Source organism: Lontra canadensis, unplaced genomic scaffold, assembly GCF_010015895.1.
Source record: "Lontra canadensis isolate GAN:19392208 unplaced genomic scaffold, GSC_riverotter_1.0 scaffold57, whole genome shotgun sequence".
NCBI classification, from domain to species: domain Eukaryota; kingdom Metazoa; phylum Chordata; class Mammalia; order Carnivora; family Mustelidae; genus Lontra; species Lontra canadensis.
This window is the reverse complement of record NW_022631051.1, coordinates 11779136-11796698: the sequence shown is the minus strand read 5'-3', so window position 1 is coordinate 11796698 and position 17563 is coordinate 11779136. Positions and strand designations below refer to the sequence as shown.

The following is a 17563-nucleotide window of genomic DNA, read 5'->3' as shown; positions in this document are numbered from 1 at the left end:
AAGGGAGAGGGAGAAGCAGACTCCCAGCTGAGCAGGGAGCCGGACATGGGGCTTGACCCCGTGACCTCCAGATCATGACCTGAGCCAAAGGCAGCTGCTCAACTGACTGAGCCACCCAGGTGCTCCGTTTTGTTTTGTTTTGTTTTGTTTTGAAGTAGGCTCCCTGCCCACTGTAGAGCCCAACACAGGGCTTGAACTCAGGACCCTGAGATCAAGACCTCAGCTAAGATAAGAGCTAGACGCTTAACTGACTGGGCCACCCAGGCACCCCAAAGAAATTGTGTTTGCTTGTTTTCTTTTTGTTTTTTTTTTTTTCTTAAAGATTTGTTTGTTTATTATATATAGAGAGAGCACGTGCACATGTGAGCAGAGGCAGGGCGGAGAGAGGAAGAGAGAAACCCAAGCTGACTCCTCAAGCGTGGAGACCAGCGAGGGGCTCGATCTCACGGCCCTCAGATCAGACCCAAGCTGAAACCAAAAGTCTGACGCTCAAGATCTGCACCACCCAGGTGCCCCCTTTTTTCCTTTTTTTAAAGTGAGTTTCCTTCTTAGTGGTAGAGGTTCCATTAGAAGCATTTCTGTTTTCAGGGTCTTGTCTTCTCATCAGGAGTCAGCATTGACAGTAGCGTTGAGCCACAGAAGAGCAGTTCCTGAACCTCATTGCCATCTCTCTGAAACTGGCGTGTGAAGGGCTGAAGCCCCCGGCAGCCTTAAGACAAGATGAGGACCGTGCTCATGGTTGCAGAAAAACCATCCTTGGCCCAGTCCATTGCTAAAATCCTCTCTCGAGGTAGGGAGGACAGCCCTCGGGGTGGGGGTGGGACACGGTCCTTTCCTTCTTTTCCCCAAGTGTGACCCAGCCCCCTGGAGCTAATGTGCTGCAGGACCACAGGCGTCAATGCAGCATCTCAGTATTATCACTGTAGGATGCGTTTATGGCCACAGCCAGTGTGGGCCAGGACTGGGACTCCCAAAACCTACATGCCAAGGTCACAGCCTGGTCACAGCTTGGCACCAGGTAAGCCACTGTAAGAGCAGTGCGCCTGTCCGGTTGTTGGTCATAAACAGCAAGCAGCCCTGGTAACTTACACAGAGAGAGAATTCACTGGAAGGAAGAAGACAGAGCCAGGCGCCCACCCTGGTCTAAGTCTGACACCGATCTTAGATCCCAGTCTAATTCTGCGGCCATGCCACACACACTGCTATTACCCCAGGACCCTTGCCCCTGCCCTCAAGTGCTGCAGCTGCAACCTCTGTGCTTCATGTCACTCGAGAGGAGCCACCAGACCAACCCTTGTCTAGGCCCTCCTGGGACACCAGGGCACTAGCCCCACTCTGGCCACTGGGGCAGTGGGTGGGGTGCTGCTTCCCTTCCTATCTCTGGATTCTGTCCAGGTAGGAAGGGTGCCCAGGTGCTGGGTACCTAGAAGTGGTACCTACGTACCACAACCACGGTAGGACAGTGGGTTGGCATCTCTCTGAAGGGAAGGGGAGATCTGAGAAGTGCTGGGTCCCCAGATGCCGAGGGGGTTTCAATGGGGAGCATGAAAAGACACCGTGGGACTTGATAATGAGGAGGCCCCCAGAGGCCTTCGAATAAAGTTGGAAAGAAGTGAGGCAGAAATGCAGGGAAGGGCCCAAGAGTGCCGATCTCAAGAGCATTCAGAGAGGGTGCTCCTGGCCCTGAGCCTGCCCAGGGCTCGGCATGGGAGCACACTGTGTTGGTTGGTTAGCTGCAAACTGCGTTTCCCTTGAGAAGCCACGACATCGCCCAGCACTCAGTTACGTGCAGTGGCCGGGGACCATAATCACTGACTGCCCTGGGGAAGGGCATGGGGCTGCCTCAGTGGCTGTGGCTTGTCGGAGTGGCCATCACCATGCTCCTCCCCTGCAGGAAACATGTCCTCACACAAAGGCCTGAACGGAACGTGCTCGGTGCACGAGTATAGCGGGACCTTCGCTGGCCAGGCCGTCCGCTTCAAGATGACATCTGTCTGCGGTCACGTGATGACCTTGGACTTCCTAGGTGAGCCCCCAAGGCCCTGCTTATCTCCTATCCTGCGGAGGGAGGCCCTGCAGAGTGCTGCCGTGGGTCTAGTCGGAGCCAGGGGAGGGCTCCAGGCAGAGGGGTTCGTTCAGAGCCCTTGAGTCCTGAGGCCAGTAGATCATGGAGAGATGACCCAGGGTCCCTGGGTGAGGTGCCCAGAACGCACATTTTGGAGTTCAGCACCCCCTGGATCTCCATCCCAGAGAGAGTCTTTAGTCATTGCATGCCCTGTGCTCCTTCCTGTGCTTCCTGGAGACAGTGAGTGCCCACCTCCGGGGGCGCCTGGTGCACGTAGGCATTTGCAACATGGTTCCTGCTGAATGTGACTGTTGTCCAGTGGCCAATCGGTGGCCGTCATTGTCATCCTTCTATCTTTGCTATCTGTCACCTTGGAAGAGCCCGCTTCAGTGACCCAACAGCCAGGTGCAGGGTCCTATGCTTGACAAGAGTCCGGCCTGGGCTCTGACCCCTGCTCCAGAGGCTCATGGGCTGGGACCGGGGCCCCTAGGAGTTTCTGTCCCACACAGGTAAAGTGGGTCTTCCAAAGGAACCATCTACTTCCTGGGATTGTTTGAGGACTCAGTGTGACAGTGAAGATAGAGAGCTTAGCACACAGCAAAGTCTCAACACTTCTTGCTGCTCAGTAACAACAATGACATTGATTCAGTTGTGTGGCCAAGCATTTGGATTCTGGAGTTTTATCACCAGCCAGGAGGTGGGGAGCTGGGATTTGAACTTGACTCTGTCTGACCCGGTTCTCCCAGGCTGTATGAAATGGGGTTGCTCAGCATGCAGACATGAGCCCTGCATGGAGAAGTGGTTGGAGGTACCAGTCATGAGGCTCCAAAGATTGATCCCCCACAGGGATCCCCTGAGCACCTGTCCTGTGTGCCGTCACGTGCTGGGTGGGGGGAGACTTGCAGAAATCCAGGCCGGGAGAGAAGGCCAAAGGATGAGTGGTATGGTTCGGTGCTCTGGCAAAGTGAGCCAGCCCAGGAATGGTGCTGCCAGCCACAGGGCATGTCCTGAAGTGAGGCTGGGGCAGCGGTGGCCCTGCCCAGGGGTGGCTCCTGTGGGGGGCGATGGTGGGGTTTCCCCTCTGCGGCCTGGAGGAACGAAGGCCCAGGTCTGCCTCTAGTTGTTTTCCAAGCCTCCCTCTCCTCCTTGACCATTGCAGAGGTCAAGCTCTGTGAACCAGGAAGTGTGATTCAGATGTCACCGTGGCTATGTTTGTAGGAAAGTACAACAAGTGGGACAAGGTGGACCCCGCAGAGCTGTTCAGCCAAGCCCCGACAGAGAAGAAGGAAGCTAACCCCAAGCTGAACATGGTGAAGTTCCTGCAGGTGTGTGCGGCGGACTGGGGCGGTGGGGCCTGGGAAGTCTCGTCCTGGCCTCCCCGCAGTGCAGGCAGGCACCTGAGTCCTTCCACCTTTCAGGAACGGGGAGGCCTTTGCTGGATACCCAGGGCCGGCCTCCCAGCAATTTCTGTCAGCGCCCCCTGCTGGCCCACAAGGCACCTTTCAGGCCTGTTCCTGGCCTTAGAACCAGCCACAGGCCCACCTGGGCAGGCCGCTCACTCGGCCCTGGAGAGCAGAAATTCTGGTTTTTAAATTGTTTGGTGGTGCTGGTGATTTTCCTAGTTTTAAAACAAATGCATACATATTGTGGAAAATATTAGAAAGTAGAGGGAAGAAAAATTTATCTAGAATCACACTGCCTAAGACAACCCCCATTAACCTTTAGGCTTATTTCATTTCACCCCTCTCCCCGAGCAGTTTTTGGGGTTAAGATCATATTGCATTTATAACCTTTTTGTGTCCAAAAAACTAAGTTCTGAGCGAAGTTCTCTGAGTGGCAAAGGCAGCCTAACCATGGCTAGCACATCTGCTCAGCCCAGGCCCTGTTCTGGGCACCCATCCTGCTCCACAGGACTCACGTGCCAGGAGAGAGCATGGTGGGTGGACAGTGTGGGCCGGGCCATGGAGGTGCCAGTGGCTGTGTGCTGTGTCGCAGGTGGAGGGCAAAGGCTGCGACTACATCGTGCTGTGGCTGGACTGCGACAAGGAGGGGGAGAACATCTGCTTTGAGGTGAGAGGGGGACCCACTGCGGTCCTCACTTCTGGTCTTCCCACTGACTGTATTTGCAGTCACCCCATTCCGGGGGCTGTGGCCGGGAATCCATGATATTGCCTTCAAAATACCTTTTTTTTCCCCTCCTTTATTTTGGAAATTGCATAGACACTTCCAAATTTACAGACTCTACCAAGGGCAAAGGGGTGTTACTTCCCCTGCTGGGGCCCACTGTGTAAGCAGACAGAAAGGGCAGAATTTTCTAGGTGGATGGGAGGGGGGTGGCTTTCAGCATCCCAGCCTACTGGGCACCTCTCAGGGACCTTCGGCCAAGGCTGGTTGCCACTTGGCTACGTTCCTCACTCCTTTTCTCACCTCTGGCCTTCACCGTCCACTCCCCACCCAAGATGCCCTCCAGCCTTCTGTCTCCAACCTCCCTGTATGCCTCGGCTGCAGGTGTGGCGCCCTCACATGGGTCCTAACTTGACTGCAGGTGTCCTCTGATTCCACTCACCCTCCTGCCCTGCACCCCAGCTCTCACCTGGGGCCTGGCACACCTTGGGGCTCAGGAAACGCTTCCTGTGTGACAGAGGGAGCTCAGGGCACCCCGTGTTCCAGCACAGCATCCTCAATAAACATGATCGTGCTTTGTCCCTTCCCAGACACTCCACTCCCAGCCCCTCCCCTACAGGGCTGCTTCTCCCCTGGGGGGGACTTTGCTTCTGGGGATGGAAACTCATGGGGCTTTCTCCGCCTCAGAAACAAAGGCATCTCTTTCTCGTAATGAAGCAGTATGGCCAGGCTCCAGCGTGACACCCCCCCAACCCACTGCACAGCCTTCTTGGTGAATCTGGCTCCAGGTCTTATGCTATACTTCAGCCCTGAGGCCCCCCCACAAGCTCCCACCTTGGGAGTCCCCTGTGCCCTCCCCACTCCTGCCCTCTGCCTTTTCCTCCTCATTCTATTTTCCTTCCCTGGCTTTTCTTCAGTCTCTTAAAAGTTCCATCTACCCCTCCTAGCACTCTGCCCTCTAGAAGGAAGGGAAATGGGTCAAGCAGGGAGGATTTCGTGACTGAGCTCCCTTGCATCCGTGGCATTAGCATTTCCTGGTTTGGCTGGGATGAAAGAAGGTGAGAGAGAGGATGGTAGTAAGGGGCAGGTGTTTGAACAGGTTTGTCAGTGGAAGGAAAAGAAGCCATGTAGCAGGAGTGCTGGGGAGAGACTGAAACTTCTGGATGGGGAAGGGGATGGTGGAGGGGCTGGCAGGAGGGACAGGAAGTCCCACGCGGTGAGGTTCGGCTGGGAGAAGAATCGTGCCTGGCAGGTGGGATGCAGAGCAGAAGGCAGAGACCTCCGAGGTGGGTGACCACTGGGCCGCCTCCCCCAGGTCCTAGACGTCGTGCTGCCCGTCATGAATCCAGCCCACAGTGGCGAAAAGACAGTGTTCCGGGCCAGGTTCAGCTCCATCACGGACACGGACATCTGCGCCGCCATGGCCCGCCTCGGGGAGCCTGACCACAATGAGGCGCTGTCGGTGGACGCCAGGCAAGAGCTGGACCTGCGCATCGGCTGTGCATTCACCAGGTGCCGGCTGCCCGCCCCATGGCCAGAGCCCCTGCCTCACTGTTCCCCCTGGTCACCCTGCACTTGGTTAGCACTAGGCCAGCGCCAGTATTCTACAAACCCTGAAGGAAGCCATCTGTCTGGCTGATTTAGACCACACAGGGCACCACGTGACAAGCGGGGTGTTCATCTGCATGGTATGGGTCTTGAGGAGAGGGTGGAGGGAATGGAATAGACTAGAAGGGTTTCCCAGCCCCAGGATCGGTGCAGCGTCTGCTATTCTCTCTTGCCTTCCACGCCAGATGTACTACACACACGTGATTCCTCTCTACCCACACACAGCCACCTCAGGCCCGCTGCTGAGTGTGTCCTCACCTTGTCCCCTGTCTTCTGAGCAGGGCGCCGCCACCAGCTGGCCCCAGGCTGGACTCACATGGCTGGTTAATGATGGTGGTGTCTTGAGCGAATCCATGACCAGAATATCTTTCTCTGTCCCATGCCTCCCTGTAGGTTTCAAACTAAGTACTTCCAGGGAAAATATGGCAATCTGGACAGCTCCCTCATCTCTTTTGGGCCATGTCAGACCCCTACCCTGGGCTTCTGTGTGGAGAGACATGATAAAATCCAGTCGTTCAAACCGGAGACCTACTGGGTGCTGCAGGCCAAGGTTTGCTTTCCCTTCCCTCTGCACGCTGGGTCTTTCCGGGTTCAGGCTGTGGACGCTGAGGGTCTTCCATCATCATCCTAGCCCTGCAAGCCCCAAAGGCCAAGGGCACAGAGGAGGGAGGCCAGAGTGTTCTTCAGGGTTCTTCAGAGAAGGGACCCTAGCCTTCATTGGCTTGGATGCATTGAACTTAGAGAAGCAGGAATGAAGTCAGATTTGGCATCATGGAGGGGAGAGGTCATACCTTGGGGCCATCAGCTGTGATGGTTAGATCCAAGGTCTGAACTGAGGACCATAGGCCCCTGACTTCAAATGTTTTGAAGTCTTAGAATCTTCTTTCCAAATAAAATCTTCCATGTAAGCTGCTTGTAACATTTAAAACATAATACAGAGCTGGTCTGGTTGACATAGGGCGGGGGTCCCCCCGAAGGGCCACACCTAGTGTTGGCCTGGCATTAGATGGTGGGCAGGGATAGCCTTTGAGGTATAGGTTCCCATGCTCCTTAAAGACACAGCATCCTCAGCTTTGGGCTCCCATCATTAGACCACCAGCCTAATCTCAAGGGAGAGGCCTGGAATCAGAGCAGCCCTCCCTCGCAACCAGGCTGGGTCTCAGCCTGCCTGTCTGTGCACCTGGGCACACCTGTACAGGTATGGCCGTGAGACCTCAGAGATGGGACCGTTGTCCTCCCAGACAAGGAGCAGCTTCATCTGCCTCAATTCCCTTCCCTGGCAGTGGGCTCAGCTGGATATTTCTTTCCTGTCTTCTTTTTTTATCCTTTTTCCTACAGGTTAATGCAGATAAGGACAGATCTCTTCTTTTGGACTGGGACCGAGTGCGAGTGTTCGACCGGGAGATCGCCCAGATGTTTTTAAACATGACAAAGTTGGAGAAGGAAGCCCAGGTGGGCCTTTCCTGCCCACATATGTCATGTTTGCTCTGGGTGGGAGGAGGCCTTTAGACGCCTCTGGCTGGAAAAGCAGCTTGTGACCTAGGGTGCCGTCTTGGTCTCCTTTTCGGAAACAGACATGTTTTGGAAAGAAAAATGGTTCCTGATGCTCACAGTCACTGTGGTGTGCCCCTGCTATGTACTGGGCCCTGCCCCACGTCCACCAACTGCCAGCCCCTTTCCACAGGAGCCCAGGGGCATTCTCTCCTTTTGGCAGGACTCCATTTCACACAAATGTCCCTTTTCTGTGATGCTGAACACTAACAGCTCCACCGGGACCTGTGTGACCTGCCCAGGGTCACACAGCTAGCATGGGGTAGCCCAACTTCGGTCAGCTTTCATGGCCTCTGTGGTGCTATGGTTCTTTCTCAGGGTTTTATTGAATTTGAGGGTCACATGCTTGGCTGTTAGGAAGAGGGTGATGCCACCTGGCAAGGGGCTGGCTGCCTAGGGTGGAGACAGTTCCACCGTCATCACAGCAGCCTGCAGCCTTACCAGCTACTAGAGTCGTGAAGGTGCGGCCTGGCCTCCTTCAGCAGCCTTCTCTTGTACTTTTCAAGCTTTCCTTGGGTGCGCTCTGCTCAGCCTATTGCAGTTGACTCAGGCTTCCAGAGCTTTCTCCAAAGCTGCTTCATTCTTTATCCACAATCACGTTCCTCAAGAGACCCTTGCCACCTTCTCCAGATCTCACCCATAGTGGTCCCAGCCTCCCCTGATGCACATACCCATTTTGGCCTAAATTCGCCCCCACTTTTGTTGGTCTAGAATTCAGAAGGCACCGTCCTGACCTGTGGCTGGGTCTCCATGGGATTGGGAGGGGCAGGGTACTGGACTTGAGTTGTTTGGATTGTTTTTGCTTCAGGCAAGACAAAGCCCTCTCTCCTGAGAGCGGCTCAGCCCAGACTTTGAAGCTGACCAGTATTTTCTTTAAACTGCATGGTGTTTACAAGTATTTTAAAATAGTTACCAAAATTGGAAAATTACAGGATTTCACATAAAAGTCCTGATTTGCAGCTTTTGTTGACGAACTGGAAGATGAGGCAATGCCAGTAGGCCCTTGTGGGATGTTCAGGGGCAGCGAGGGGTGAGCAGCTGCTCCTGGGGTGGGCCCGAGCTCCGTGGCCTGGCTCAGGCCTCACCTGCCATCCCCGTGGCCGGGCCGCCTGGCTGCCACTGGCTCCTGGAGGATTTTGAGTTCACAACCCCTTCTCTTGGCTCTTTGCCATTCTTCCAAGTTTTCTCTTTCCCTAGAAATTCTCTAGAAAAGAGTTTTTTTTTCTTTTTCCCTTTCTGGGCCTAAATAAATATTCAAGCCTTGAGACCACTGTAAAGAGTGAAATTGAGAAGCAGAGAGACCCAAGTGAATGAAACCAGACCCTTTGCCCACACAGCCGGATTCTCTATTACGGCATCCTTCCCCTGCCAACGGAATCCCTGACGGTGCTGTCTTCTAGGTGGAGGCCACAAGCAGGAAAGAGAAGGCCAAGCAGCGGCCCCTCGCCCTGAACACTGTGGAGATGCTGCGAGTAGCAAGCTCTTCTCTGGGTATGTAGGGGTGTTCCTCAAAGCCCACCAAAGACTTCCTGGGATGGGCCCATGGCTCACCGTTCAGCCCTGGTGCAGCGCCTGGGGATGGGGGCCAATGCTGATGCTCTCGCCACTACTACCAGCACTCTCCCTCCACGCTCACCTATGCTGAGTGCCCCCCCCCAGTCTCCCACTGCCCTTACCCCTGCGGAGGCCCCTCGCTCTGTGCTCACCTGTGCCGAGTAGCCCCCTCCATGCTCACCTATGCCACGTGTCCCCCTGACCCTCCCCCGTGTGCTCACCCATACTGAGGCCCCTCGCTCTGTGCTCTCCTGTGCCAAGTAGCCCCCTCCATGCTCACCTGTGCCAACTGCCCCCCAGGCCTCCCTCTGTATGCTCCCCCTTGCTGAGGCCCCTTGTTCTGTGCTCACCTATGCCAAGTGCCTCCCCCGCCCCCCGCTCTGCTCCCCCATGCTGAGGCCCCTCGATCTGTGCTCACCTGTGCTAAGGCCCCTCGCTCCGTGTTCACCTGTGCCGAGTGCCCCCCACCCCATGCTCACTTGCATCAAGAAACAGCCCACCTGCAGTATCCTGTGAGGCTTAGTGGGAATCTGAGCTTCATGCAGAATTCATTTTTCTTAAATTGCAGAATGAAAATAACTAATAACAAACTAACACGCAAGAGGATCCCTTCTCAGAGGATTGTTGGTTAATATTCAACAGCTTCTTTGAATTTATATGGGGAAAACTCAGACCATTTTGTATTACTAAACATCTCCTCAGCTGCTGCCTGGGTTGAACACATGGAAGCCCATGGTTAGGGATCCCCTGCAGGGCAAGCCCTCGTGTGTCACTGGCTCAGTGGAGTCCCCTCAGAGGCTTTAGACGATGGAGTTCCAGCTCTGGACCCAAACTCTGGTGCCATCTCAGCTTGGCTACTTTCTTTCTTGTCCCAGAGCCTCGATTTCCTCACAGGAACCCAGGGCGGCCATCATGGCCATCGCGGGGGCTTGCTTGTTCTGAAGATGACATGACTGAGATGGTGCACCCTCACAAGAGTGGAGGCAGTGAGTGCCACCACCCGACAGGGGCATCCTGGCATTAGCAACCCAGAGCAGCTTCCCTGGTATAGGGGGAGAGGCCACGAGTGGGAGGCTGGCGCTCTGGACCCACCTCCTGCATAGACAAATGTGACCAGTGTTGATGTAATCTCTCTTAGCCTCGTTTCCATGGTAGTGATAAGGGGTTGGGACTGGAAAGTCAGCCTTCTCTGACAGTTGTTGGCCTCAAGGCATTGGTAGCCTCTGCAGCCTGGGGAACCTAGACAGTGTTCTTGCAGAGTGGCACCTTCAGGGATCCTCAGGGCAGTGATGACACAAAGTGACCAACAGCTGAGGGCCAGCATCTGCTGGTCAGGGAGAAGCAGGAGGATAAGCCATCCCTCGGTGGTCCCGGAGTGCCATGAGGACAGAAATACCCAGGTGGCTCAGAATGGGGGGCGATTGCTAATTCTGCTGTCATAGTGGGACATCAGCCAACCCCGAAGCAGACCCCAGGTGCTCCATGGAATGTGCGAGATCAGCACTCTGGAGCCCACATTGAATCGGCATAGCCCATGTCATGAGGGTGGGACTGTGGAGCGTTACTATCCTAGGTCCACTTCACAAGTTCAGGACCTTGGCCTTGGAGAATGCTGCCCAGGCACAGATGCCTGGCCAGTAGCTCCATGGGCTTGCAGTGCCCACTCGGAGTCATCCTCACCTACCAGGAGGCCCTAGCCACCTTGGGTGGGGAGCCTGAGTGCCCATGGGCAGGGGCCTGGCCATCCCCGGCACTCCGGTCCAGCTGAGCCTGCCCTCTCTTGCAGGCATGGGGCCACAGCATGCCATGCAGACCGCCGAGCGGCTCTACACACAAGGCTACATCAGCTACCCGCGGACCGAGACCACCCATTACCCCGAGAACTTCGACCTGAAGGGCCCTCTGCGGCAGCAGGCCAACCACCCCTACTGGGCTGACACGGTGAGCAGAGCCACTGGGCACGCTTGTTGCCAGGGTCTGGGGACCCAGCCCAGGCGCTTTGGCCAAATCTGGGACTGGTGCTGGCTCCCTCCCTGTGGGAAGACGGCTGTGTCCAGACTTACACACCACCTTGTCTTCTCTACCTCAGGTAAAGCGCTTATTAGCAGAAGGTATCAACCGGCCACGGAAGGGCCACGATGCTGGTGACCATCCCCCCATCACCCCCATGAGGTCTGCCACTGAGGCTGAATTAGGTATTGGACACTCCCCGCAACACACACGCACACATACCCACTCCAGGCTTCTGGGTGGGAAGCTACTGTCACGTGGCACCTTTGGATGGTGTCAGGCCCCGTTGGCAATGTGGGGGCTCCCTCCCTTCCCCACCTGCCCCTGGCTGTGGCAGAGGGGGTCCCCTGAGAGTTGTGTTCTGTGGCTGTGAGACAGGACAGGACTGCAGTGGCCGCTGGCAGGAGGCAGGAGCAGGAGGAGGTACAGGTGGGCCAGGACAGAACAGTCCAGGACCAAGACAGGGAGTGCTAGGGCCCCACCTACCAAGGTGGTGCTGGTGGCCTATGTCCTGGGAGGAGGCAGGGAAGGGGAGAACTGTACCCGTAGAGACTGGCCACTGTGCACAGCCCGAGTTTGAAGTGATGGTGCTAAGTCCCTTACTGAAGAGCAGTCCCACGTCAGTGCGGGGGTGGAATGTGGGAGCCCGAGCTGTGTAGGAACCGTCACAGCCAGGGAGAGTCACTTTCTCTTCCTGTGTTTCCTCCTTCTCTCTTGAGCGTCAGTGCAGGCCAGCCCTGCCATCCTGTGCCAACAGCCAGGGCCCTGCTGCCTAAGGGAGAGCTGTTGGGGGGGGCGCGGTCCTAGAACCAGTCCCTGGCCAGTGACAAGCTTCCGCGCGTGTTGCAGGGGGCGAGGCATGGCGGCTGTACGAGTACATCACCAGACACTTTATTGCCACGGTGAGCTACGACTGCAAGTACCTCCAGAGCACCATCGCCTTCAGAATCGGGCCCGAGCACTTCACCTGCACGGGCAAAACTGTCATCTCTCCAGGTACAGCTGCGCATCCCACTGTGGCTCCTCCCACACTTCCACAGACTAACAGAAATCTCTCCATCATTCCGGGAGAGGGAGGCCCAGTGTCTCGGGCCTGGGCTGCCTGGGCAGGACCCTGAGTGGTTGCATTTTGTGTCCCCAGGTTTCACGGAGATCATGCCCTGGCAGAGCGTGCCTCTGGAGGAGAGCCTGCCCACCTGCCAGAGGGGCGACACCTTTCCTGTGAGTGAGATAAAGTTGCTGGAGAAGCAGACGAGCCCGCCCGACTACCTGACTGAGGCTGAGCTCATCACACTCATGGAGAAGCATGGCATCGGTGGGTGCACCTGTCCGCCTGGGCCTTGGGCCCGAGGGTCCCCATCCTGGGACGGTGGGCCAGGAGATGGTGCTTCCAGAGCTGCTCCGTGACCCCTCCATGCCCAGCACCTGGTAATTGGCGCCCAGGATGTGGCCAGCTCCTCAGGCAGTGTTCACTCCTATGGGAGCTGCCTGGTCCCTGATGTGCCCCACAGCTGACCAGGCTCTGGAGGGCCTCGAGCATCCCAGTTGTTATACCTGGCTTCTGCTCTGTCACCAACAATTATGACGGGTGACGTCCCACCTGAGGCTGGGACTCTGGGGACAGTGGAGGCCTCAGCTGGAGAGCTGCACCTGCTTCTTCCCAGGGGCCTGGTGCCTGCTGTGGGTCCTACCCTGGGTCCTCAGGTACAGAGGCTGTGGGGTGTGGGTGCTGCTCCCCCAGCATCCTCTGTCCTTCTCCATTGACAAAAACATGGCTCCTTAGACCCCATGACCAAAATGAGTTTGTGTCCATGGAGAGGGCTCTTGTGACCTTCTGAACCAGGCAGTGGCCAAAAGCAGCCCTGTTGACTTGGGGCCCCCAGGGCTGTTTAAAGAGGCTCTCCCCTCCAGCAGTGGCAAGAATGCAAGGGATCCAGACCCCAGTCCCAACATTATCCTTCAAGTGTGATCCCATTAGCCTCTGAGCACCATCTAAGGAGATTCCTCAGCACAGTGGAGCTGTAAGGACAGCATCTGGCAGTGCCAGGTGACTTTGAAGTCTCCAGGGGAGGTCCTGCCCCGGAAACTGATCACGAGGCACCTGGGAGCCAGAAAGTGGGCAATCCTGAGCAGGTTTCAGAGGGCACGATCTGGCATCAAGCCTGGGAGTTCCTCTGTGTTCAGGGTCTTGAGCCCTGGTTCCAGAAGGCTCAGGTATCTTAGAATCAAGGCAGGAAAGCCCGAGGTGGTCACCTTTCCCAGGTGTGAGGGGCAGGTGGAATGAGCTCCCGTGACATTGGCAGAGTTCCTTAACCTCTGTGAGCCTCTGTTGTCTGTAGACAGGGATTAAGCTCCCAGCACTGGCACTGGGAGAACCATCTTTGGATTCATGAGACCATTCTTGAAACACACACTTGGTGTCCCACACAGTGCTGGCCGGAAACAGGGGAAGGGGCTGAGAACTGGGGCCCCGTGGGGGGTGGGTGCAGATGTGGAGCCTACAGCATGATGGGGGCAAGCTGAGGAACCCCAGAGCCTTGCTGTGTATTGCAGGGACGGACGCCAGCATCCCCGTGCACATCAACAACATCTGTCAACGCAACTATGTCACTGTGGAGAGTGGGCGCCGGCTCAAGCCCACCAACCTGGGCATCGTCCTGGTGCATGGCTACTACAAGATTGGTGAGTCTGGCCGGCTATGGCTCCCTGTGGGAGGGTCATACCTCCTATTGCAAGGGTACTATACCAGCCCCCACCAGAGGACGTTTCCCAGCAGGGTGCTCCATATTGTCGATGGATGGATGGACAAGTGCAAAGGTTCCAAAAGAGGAGGTGCAAGGGGTGCTTCCCCACAGACCAGCTGGGCCCTGGGTCCTCCTTGCAGAGCTGTCTGCTCTGTCCCTGAGAGATTCCAAGGAGACCAGGGGAGATGGTGGGGCACAGGCCTGGCCACTCCACACAGGATTTTCTGGGTAGGAGATGAGGAAGGGCCTGGGGTCATGGGGCTCCAGGCTGAGCTGGTGGGGGCCAGCCACAACCCCTCGATGTGAGTGCTCCCAGTGACACCTGACCCCTCCCCACCACCGCACCTTGCAGACGCAGAGCTGGTGCTCCCCACCATCCGCAGTGCAGTAGAGAAGCAGCTAAACCTGATCGCCCAGGGCAAGGCTGACTACCGCCAGGTCCTGGGCCACACGCTGGACGTCTTCAAGAGGAAGTTCCACTACTTTGTGGACTCTATCGCCGGTGAGGTCCCCCTCTTCCCTACCCCTGGGAAGCTCTACATGGTCAGGGCCACCATGGCCATGCGGGACTGGTGTCCAGATCTGGGGTCCAGACTCTGGGGCTCCATTGGGAGGACAAGGCAGTGGCGCGTCACTGCCAGGCTGTCGTCATCATTGGGGTTAAAGCACAGGCATCTCACCACCGCACACAAGCCACCGGCTCAGGTGACCAGTGAGGTGGCAGCTCTGCCCTTCTGTGACCCCCGCACCCTTGGGGATTGAGATGCATGCACTCAGGTCCTGGCCCACTCATGGGGACCTCCCCTCCACCCGCCTGCCTGAGGTGAGGGTGGGCTGCCGGGCCCAGAGGATGTGACTCTTCCCCGCACTGCTTGCCCCCAGGCATGGACGAGCTGATGGAGGTGTCTTTTTCGCCCCTGGCGGCCACGGGCAAGCCCCTGTCCCGCTGTGGGAAGTGCCACCGGTTTATGAAGTACATCCAGGTAAGCGGGGTGAAGGGCTGTGGCCTCCCCTCTAACCTCTGGCCCCGGCAGGCATAGACTCGGTCAAGTCTTGCCACCTTTGGAAGCCTCTGCTTTATCTTCAGTCCTGCGGGAATAACGGTCTTGGTCCTGGTTGTCACACAAGCATGAGAGGCCTACTGTGGCCTTGCCCACAGACACCCATAGTGTCCCCTGACCCCAGGAACATGTACACTGTGAGGCCACTTAAACACATTGTCTGGTTTTCCCTAACAAAACATTATTTGCTGTCCTGGGTACTTGTGTACACGCAGGGGATTTAGAACTGCCTCTCTTCATGCGTGCAGCAAGTGTGCTGAGACTCGTGGCCAGGGGTCCTTGCCTGAGAGGTCGTTGCCTGGCAACACATTCCGCGTTTTGTGTTATGTGTGACCTGTTACCTATTACATACGACATGCGTATTATGTGTCTGCATTCTGTTACGTACAGAGGTATACTATCGTGTTACACGTTACATGTTGGTGCTCTATACTACACAGTACCTACATGTTCTCTACACAACGTATGTGTGATATATATATTACATATATATGACACAACGTATGCATGATATATATCATATATAGGACATATATATGATATATTGTGTATTATGTATTACATGTTATATTTTCTGTATTACATATTACATTGTGCATGACTTGTTACATGTTGCATATGCTGTGTTGTGTGTCCTATGTAATAGATTACATGTTACATGCATTGTGGATTACATGTTACCAGTTACTTCGGTATCATGAGAATGAGGGTGGGCAGGAAAGTTGGGTGACCCCGAAAGTTCAGTGACCCCGAACCCCCTCACTGGTGTTACCTCAGGCCAAGCCAAGCCGTTTGCACTGCTCACACTGTGACGAGACCTACACGCTCCCCCAGAACGGCACCATCAAGCTCTACAAGGAGCTCCGGTGCCCACTGGATGACTTCGAGCTGGTCCTGTGGTCATCGGGCTCTCGGGGCAAGAGCTATCCACTGTGCCCCTATTGCTCCAACCACCCACCCTTCCGAGACATGAAGAAAGGTGAGTGCCATGTCTCTGGGCCTCGGCTGCTCCCTCCAGAGACAGGCTGGCCTGTCCCCCTGGGTGTCCATAGTGCCTCTTTGGGCCCCACCCTGGTCCCACACCATGCTGGTCTCTGAGGGGCCCAGCCCCAGCCCCAGCCCCAGCCCCCACACCAGTGTGGGGGTAGGAGACCTGGGGTGGATTTGGGCCCTGCTGAGGTGGCCCAGCTGTCTGCCTCTCTCCATACCGGTCAGAGTCGACTGGGCAACTGTAGTCAGCTTGTTCGGGATCTGGGCAGCAGGCATGCTGTGCCCCCTCCAAAGTGAGAGGATGCAGCCGTCTGGGGAACCCCTCCTGGCAAGGGGGTGTGCTCTCAGTCAGTGTCTACCACTGTTCTGTCTCCTCACGGTTATTACTGGAGAAAGGGAAGCATGTGTCCAGGTGGGACCGAGAGTCTAGAGGGGGCCCAGGGCCTAGCATGCTCGCCCTTGGCTATGCTATCCTTTACACCACACCCAGCCCCTTGTGTCATCACCCCATGCCATAGACAGGAATGAGGCACAGTGAGCGGCATCTACCCACCTTCACCTGGAGGCCCGGGGAGTCCTCAGGGGTCTCCGTTCACCCCTCCTGACTCGGGCCTCACCTATGTGGCAGGGACAGTCTGCATTTGAGCTGCTGGCATCACCGAGGCCCTTCCTTGCCCTCCAGCAGCTTCCAGGGAGGCCGATGGCCCCGTGTAATCTGATGGCGTAAGAGCCACTTGGCTGGAGCTTGGAATGAGCTGTGGAAGCAAAACAAAGGGGGGGATGAACCTTGCTGAAGGCCACCAGGAAGGCCTTCTAGAAATGATGGGGGGTTGGCTCTCGAAGGTTGAAGGGGTTTTAGAGAAGCAGAGAAGCAGGGGCAGTGGCAGCAGGGGTACTGAGAGCCAGCATAAACAAGGCCGAGAGGAACGCTTCTTGCTGGGATGACAGTTCCGGACCATGAGACCCTGGGAGGAGGCTCCTGGGGGGGATGGGGGAGTAGATGGGGTTGTGCATCATGGGCTGCCCTCCCCCCCACCAGGCATGGGCTGCAATGAGTGCACACACCCCACGTGTCAGCACTCGCTGAGCATGCTGGGCATTGGCCAGTGCGTGGGCTGTGAGGGCGGCGTGCTGGTGCTGGACCCCACCTCGGGCCCTAAGTGGAAGGTGGCATGCAACAAGTGCAACGTGGTGGCACACTGCTTCGAGAATGCCTACCGTGTGCGCGTGTCCGCCGACACCTGCAGCACCTGCGAGGCTGCCCTGCTCGCCGTGGACTTCAACAAGGCCAAGTCCCCACTCCCGGGCGACGAGACACAGCACACGGGCTGTGTCTTCTGCGACCCCATCTTCCAGGAGCTCGTGGAGCTGAAGCATGCAGCCTCCTGCCACCCCATGCACCGCGGCGGCCCAGGGAGGAGGCAGGGCCGAGGGCGGGCCCGGGGCCGGCGGCCCCCTGGCAAGCCCAATGCCAGGCGGCCCAAGGACAAGATGTCAGCCCTGGCCGCCTACTTTGTGTGATGCCCTTGCCATCCCTCGCTAGGCCCCACATGGGTGTCCTGTGAGCTACAGAAATCATTAAAATGCATTTTGTTCTTCTCCAGAGCAAGCGGCTCGGGACCTTTCACTGGCGCCCGAGGATTATGGGGTCCTCCCTGCCCATCTCCTTGCCCTTCCCAGCATCCTTGCCCCAGCTCTCCCTCCATTCTGCGCATACCTCCTGAGTACCCTTGCTCTGCCCACAGCCCGGTGCTGCCCATAGGGAGGCCACCGAGTGTGGAAAGGGGGATTGAGCCCAATCCTAGGCTCACATCTTACTTCAGTACATGTGGGAACGCATGGTAGCGGTGTGCACA

At 56.7% G+C, this 17563-nt stretch overlaps 1 protein-coding gene across 3 annotated transcripts; it reads left to right on the top strand.

Moving 5' to 3' along the window:
- The first annotated feature begins 370 nt into the window (after positions 1–370).
- On the top strand, positions 371–17299 carry TOP3B (DNA topoisomerase III beta). 3 transcript variants are annotated; one of them, XM_032875990.1, is made up of 18 exons: positions 371–509; positions 589–790; positions 1895–2026; positions 3284–3390; positions 4061–4135; positions 5505–5701; positions 6191–6347; positions 7136–7249; positions 8749–8839; positions 10689–10843; positions 10992–11097; positions 11762–11908; positions 12054–12227; positions 13466–13594; positions 14009–14158; positions 14539–14639; positions 15495–15696; positions 16747–17298. In XM_032875990.1, the coding sequence occupies exons 2-18, from the start codon at positions 721–723 to the stop codon at positions 17226–17228; spliced, it is 2589 nt and encodes an 862-aa protein (XP_032731881.1). In that variant the 5' UTR covers positions 371–509; positions 589–720; the 3' UTR covers positions 17229–17298. The 3 variants fall into 3 exon arrangements, with proteins under 3 accessions (XP_032731881.1, XP_032731880.1, XP_032731879.1); XM_032875989.1 differs by lacking the exons at positions 371–509; positions 589–790 and adding an exon at positions 859–1018 and having other exon boundaries at positions 5505–5662; positions 16747–17299; XM_032875988.1 differs by lacking the exons at positions 371–509; positions 589–790 and adding an exon at positions 859–1018.
- Positions 17300–17563: the final 264 nt, after the last annotated feature.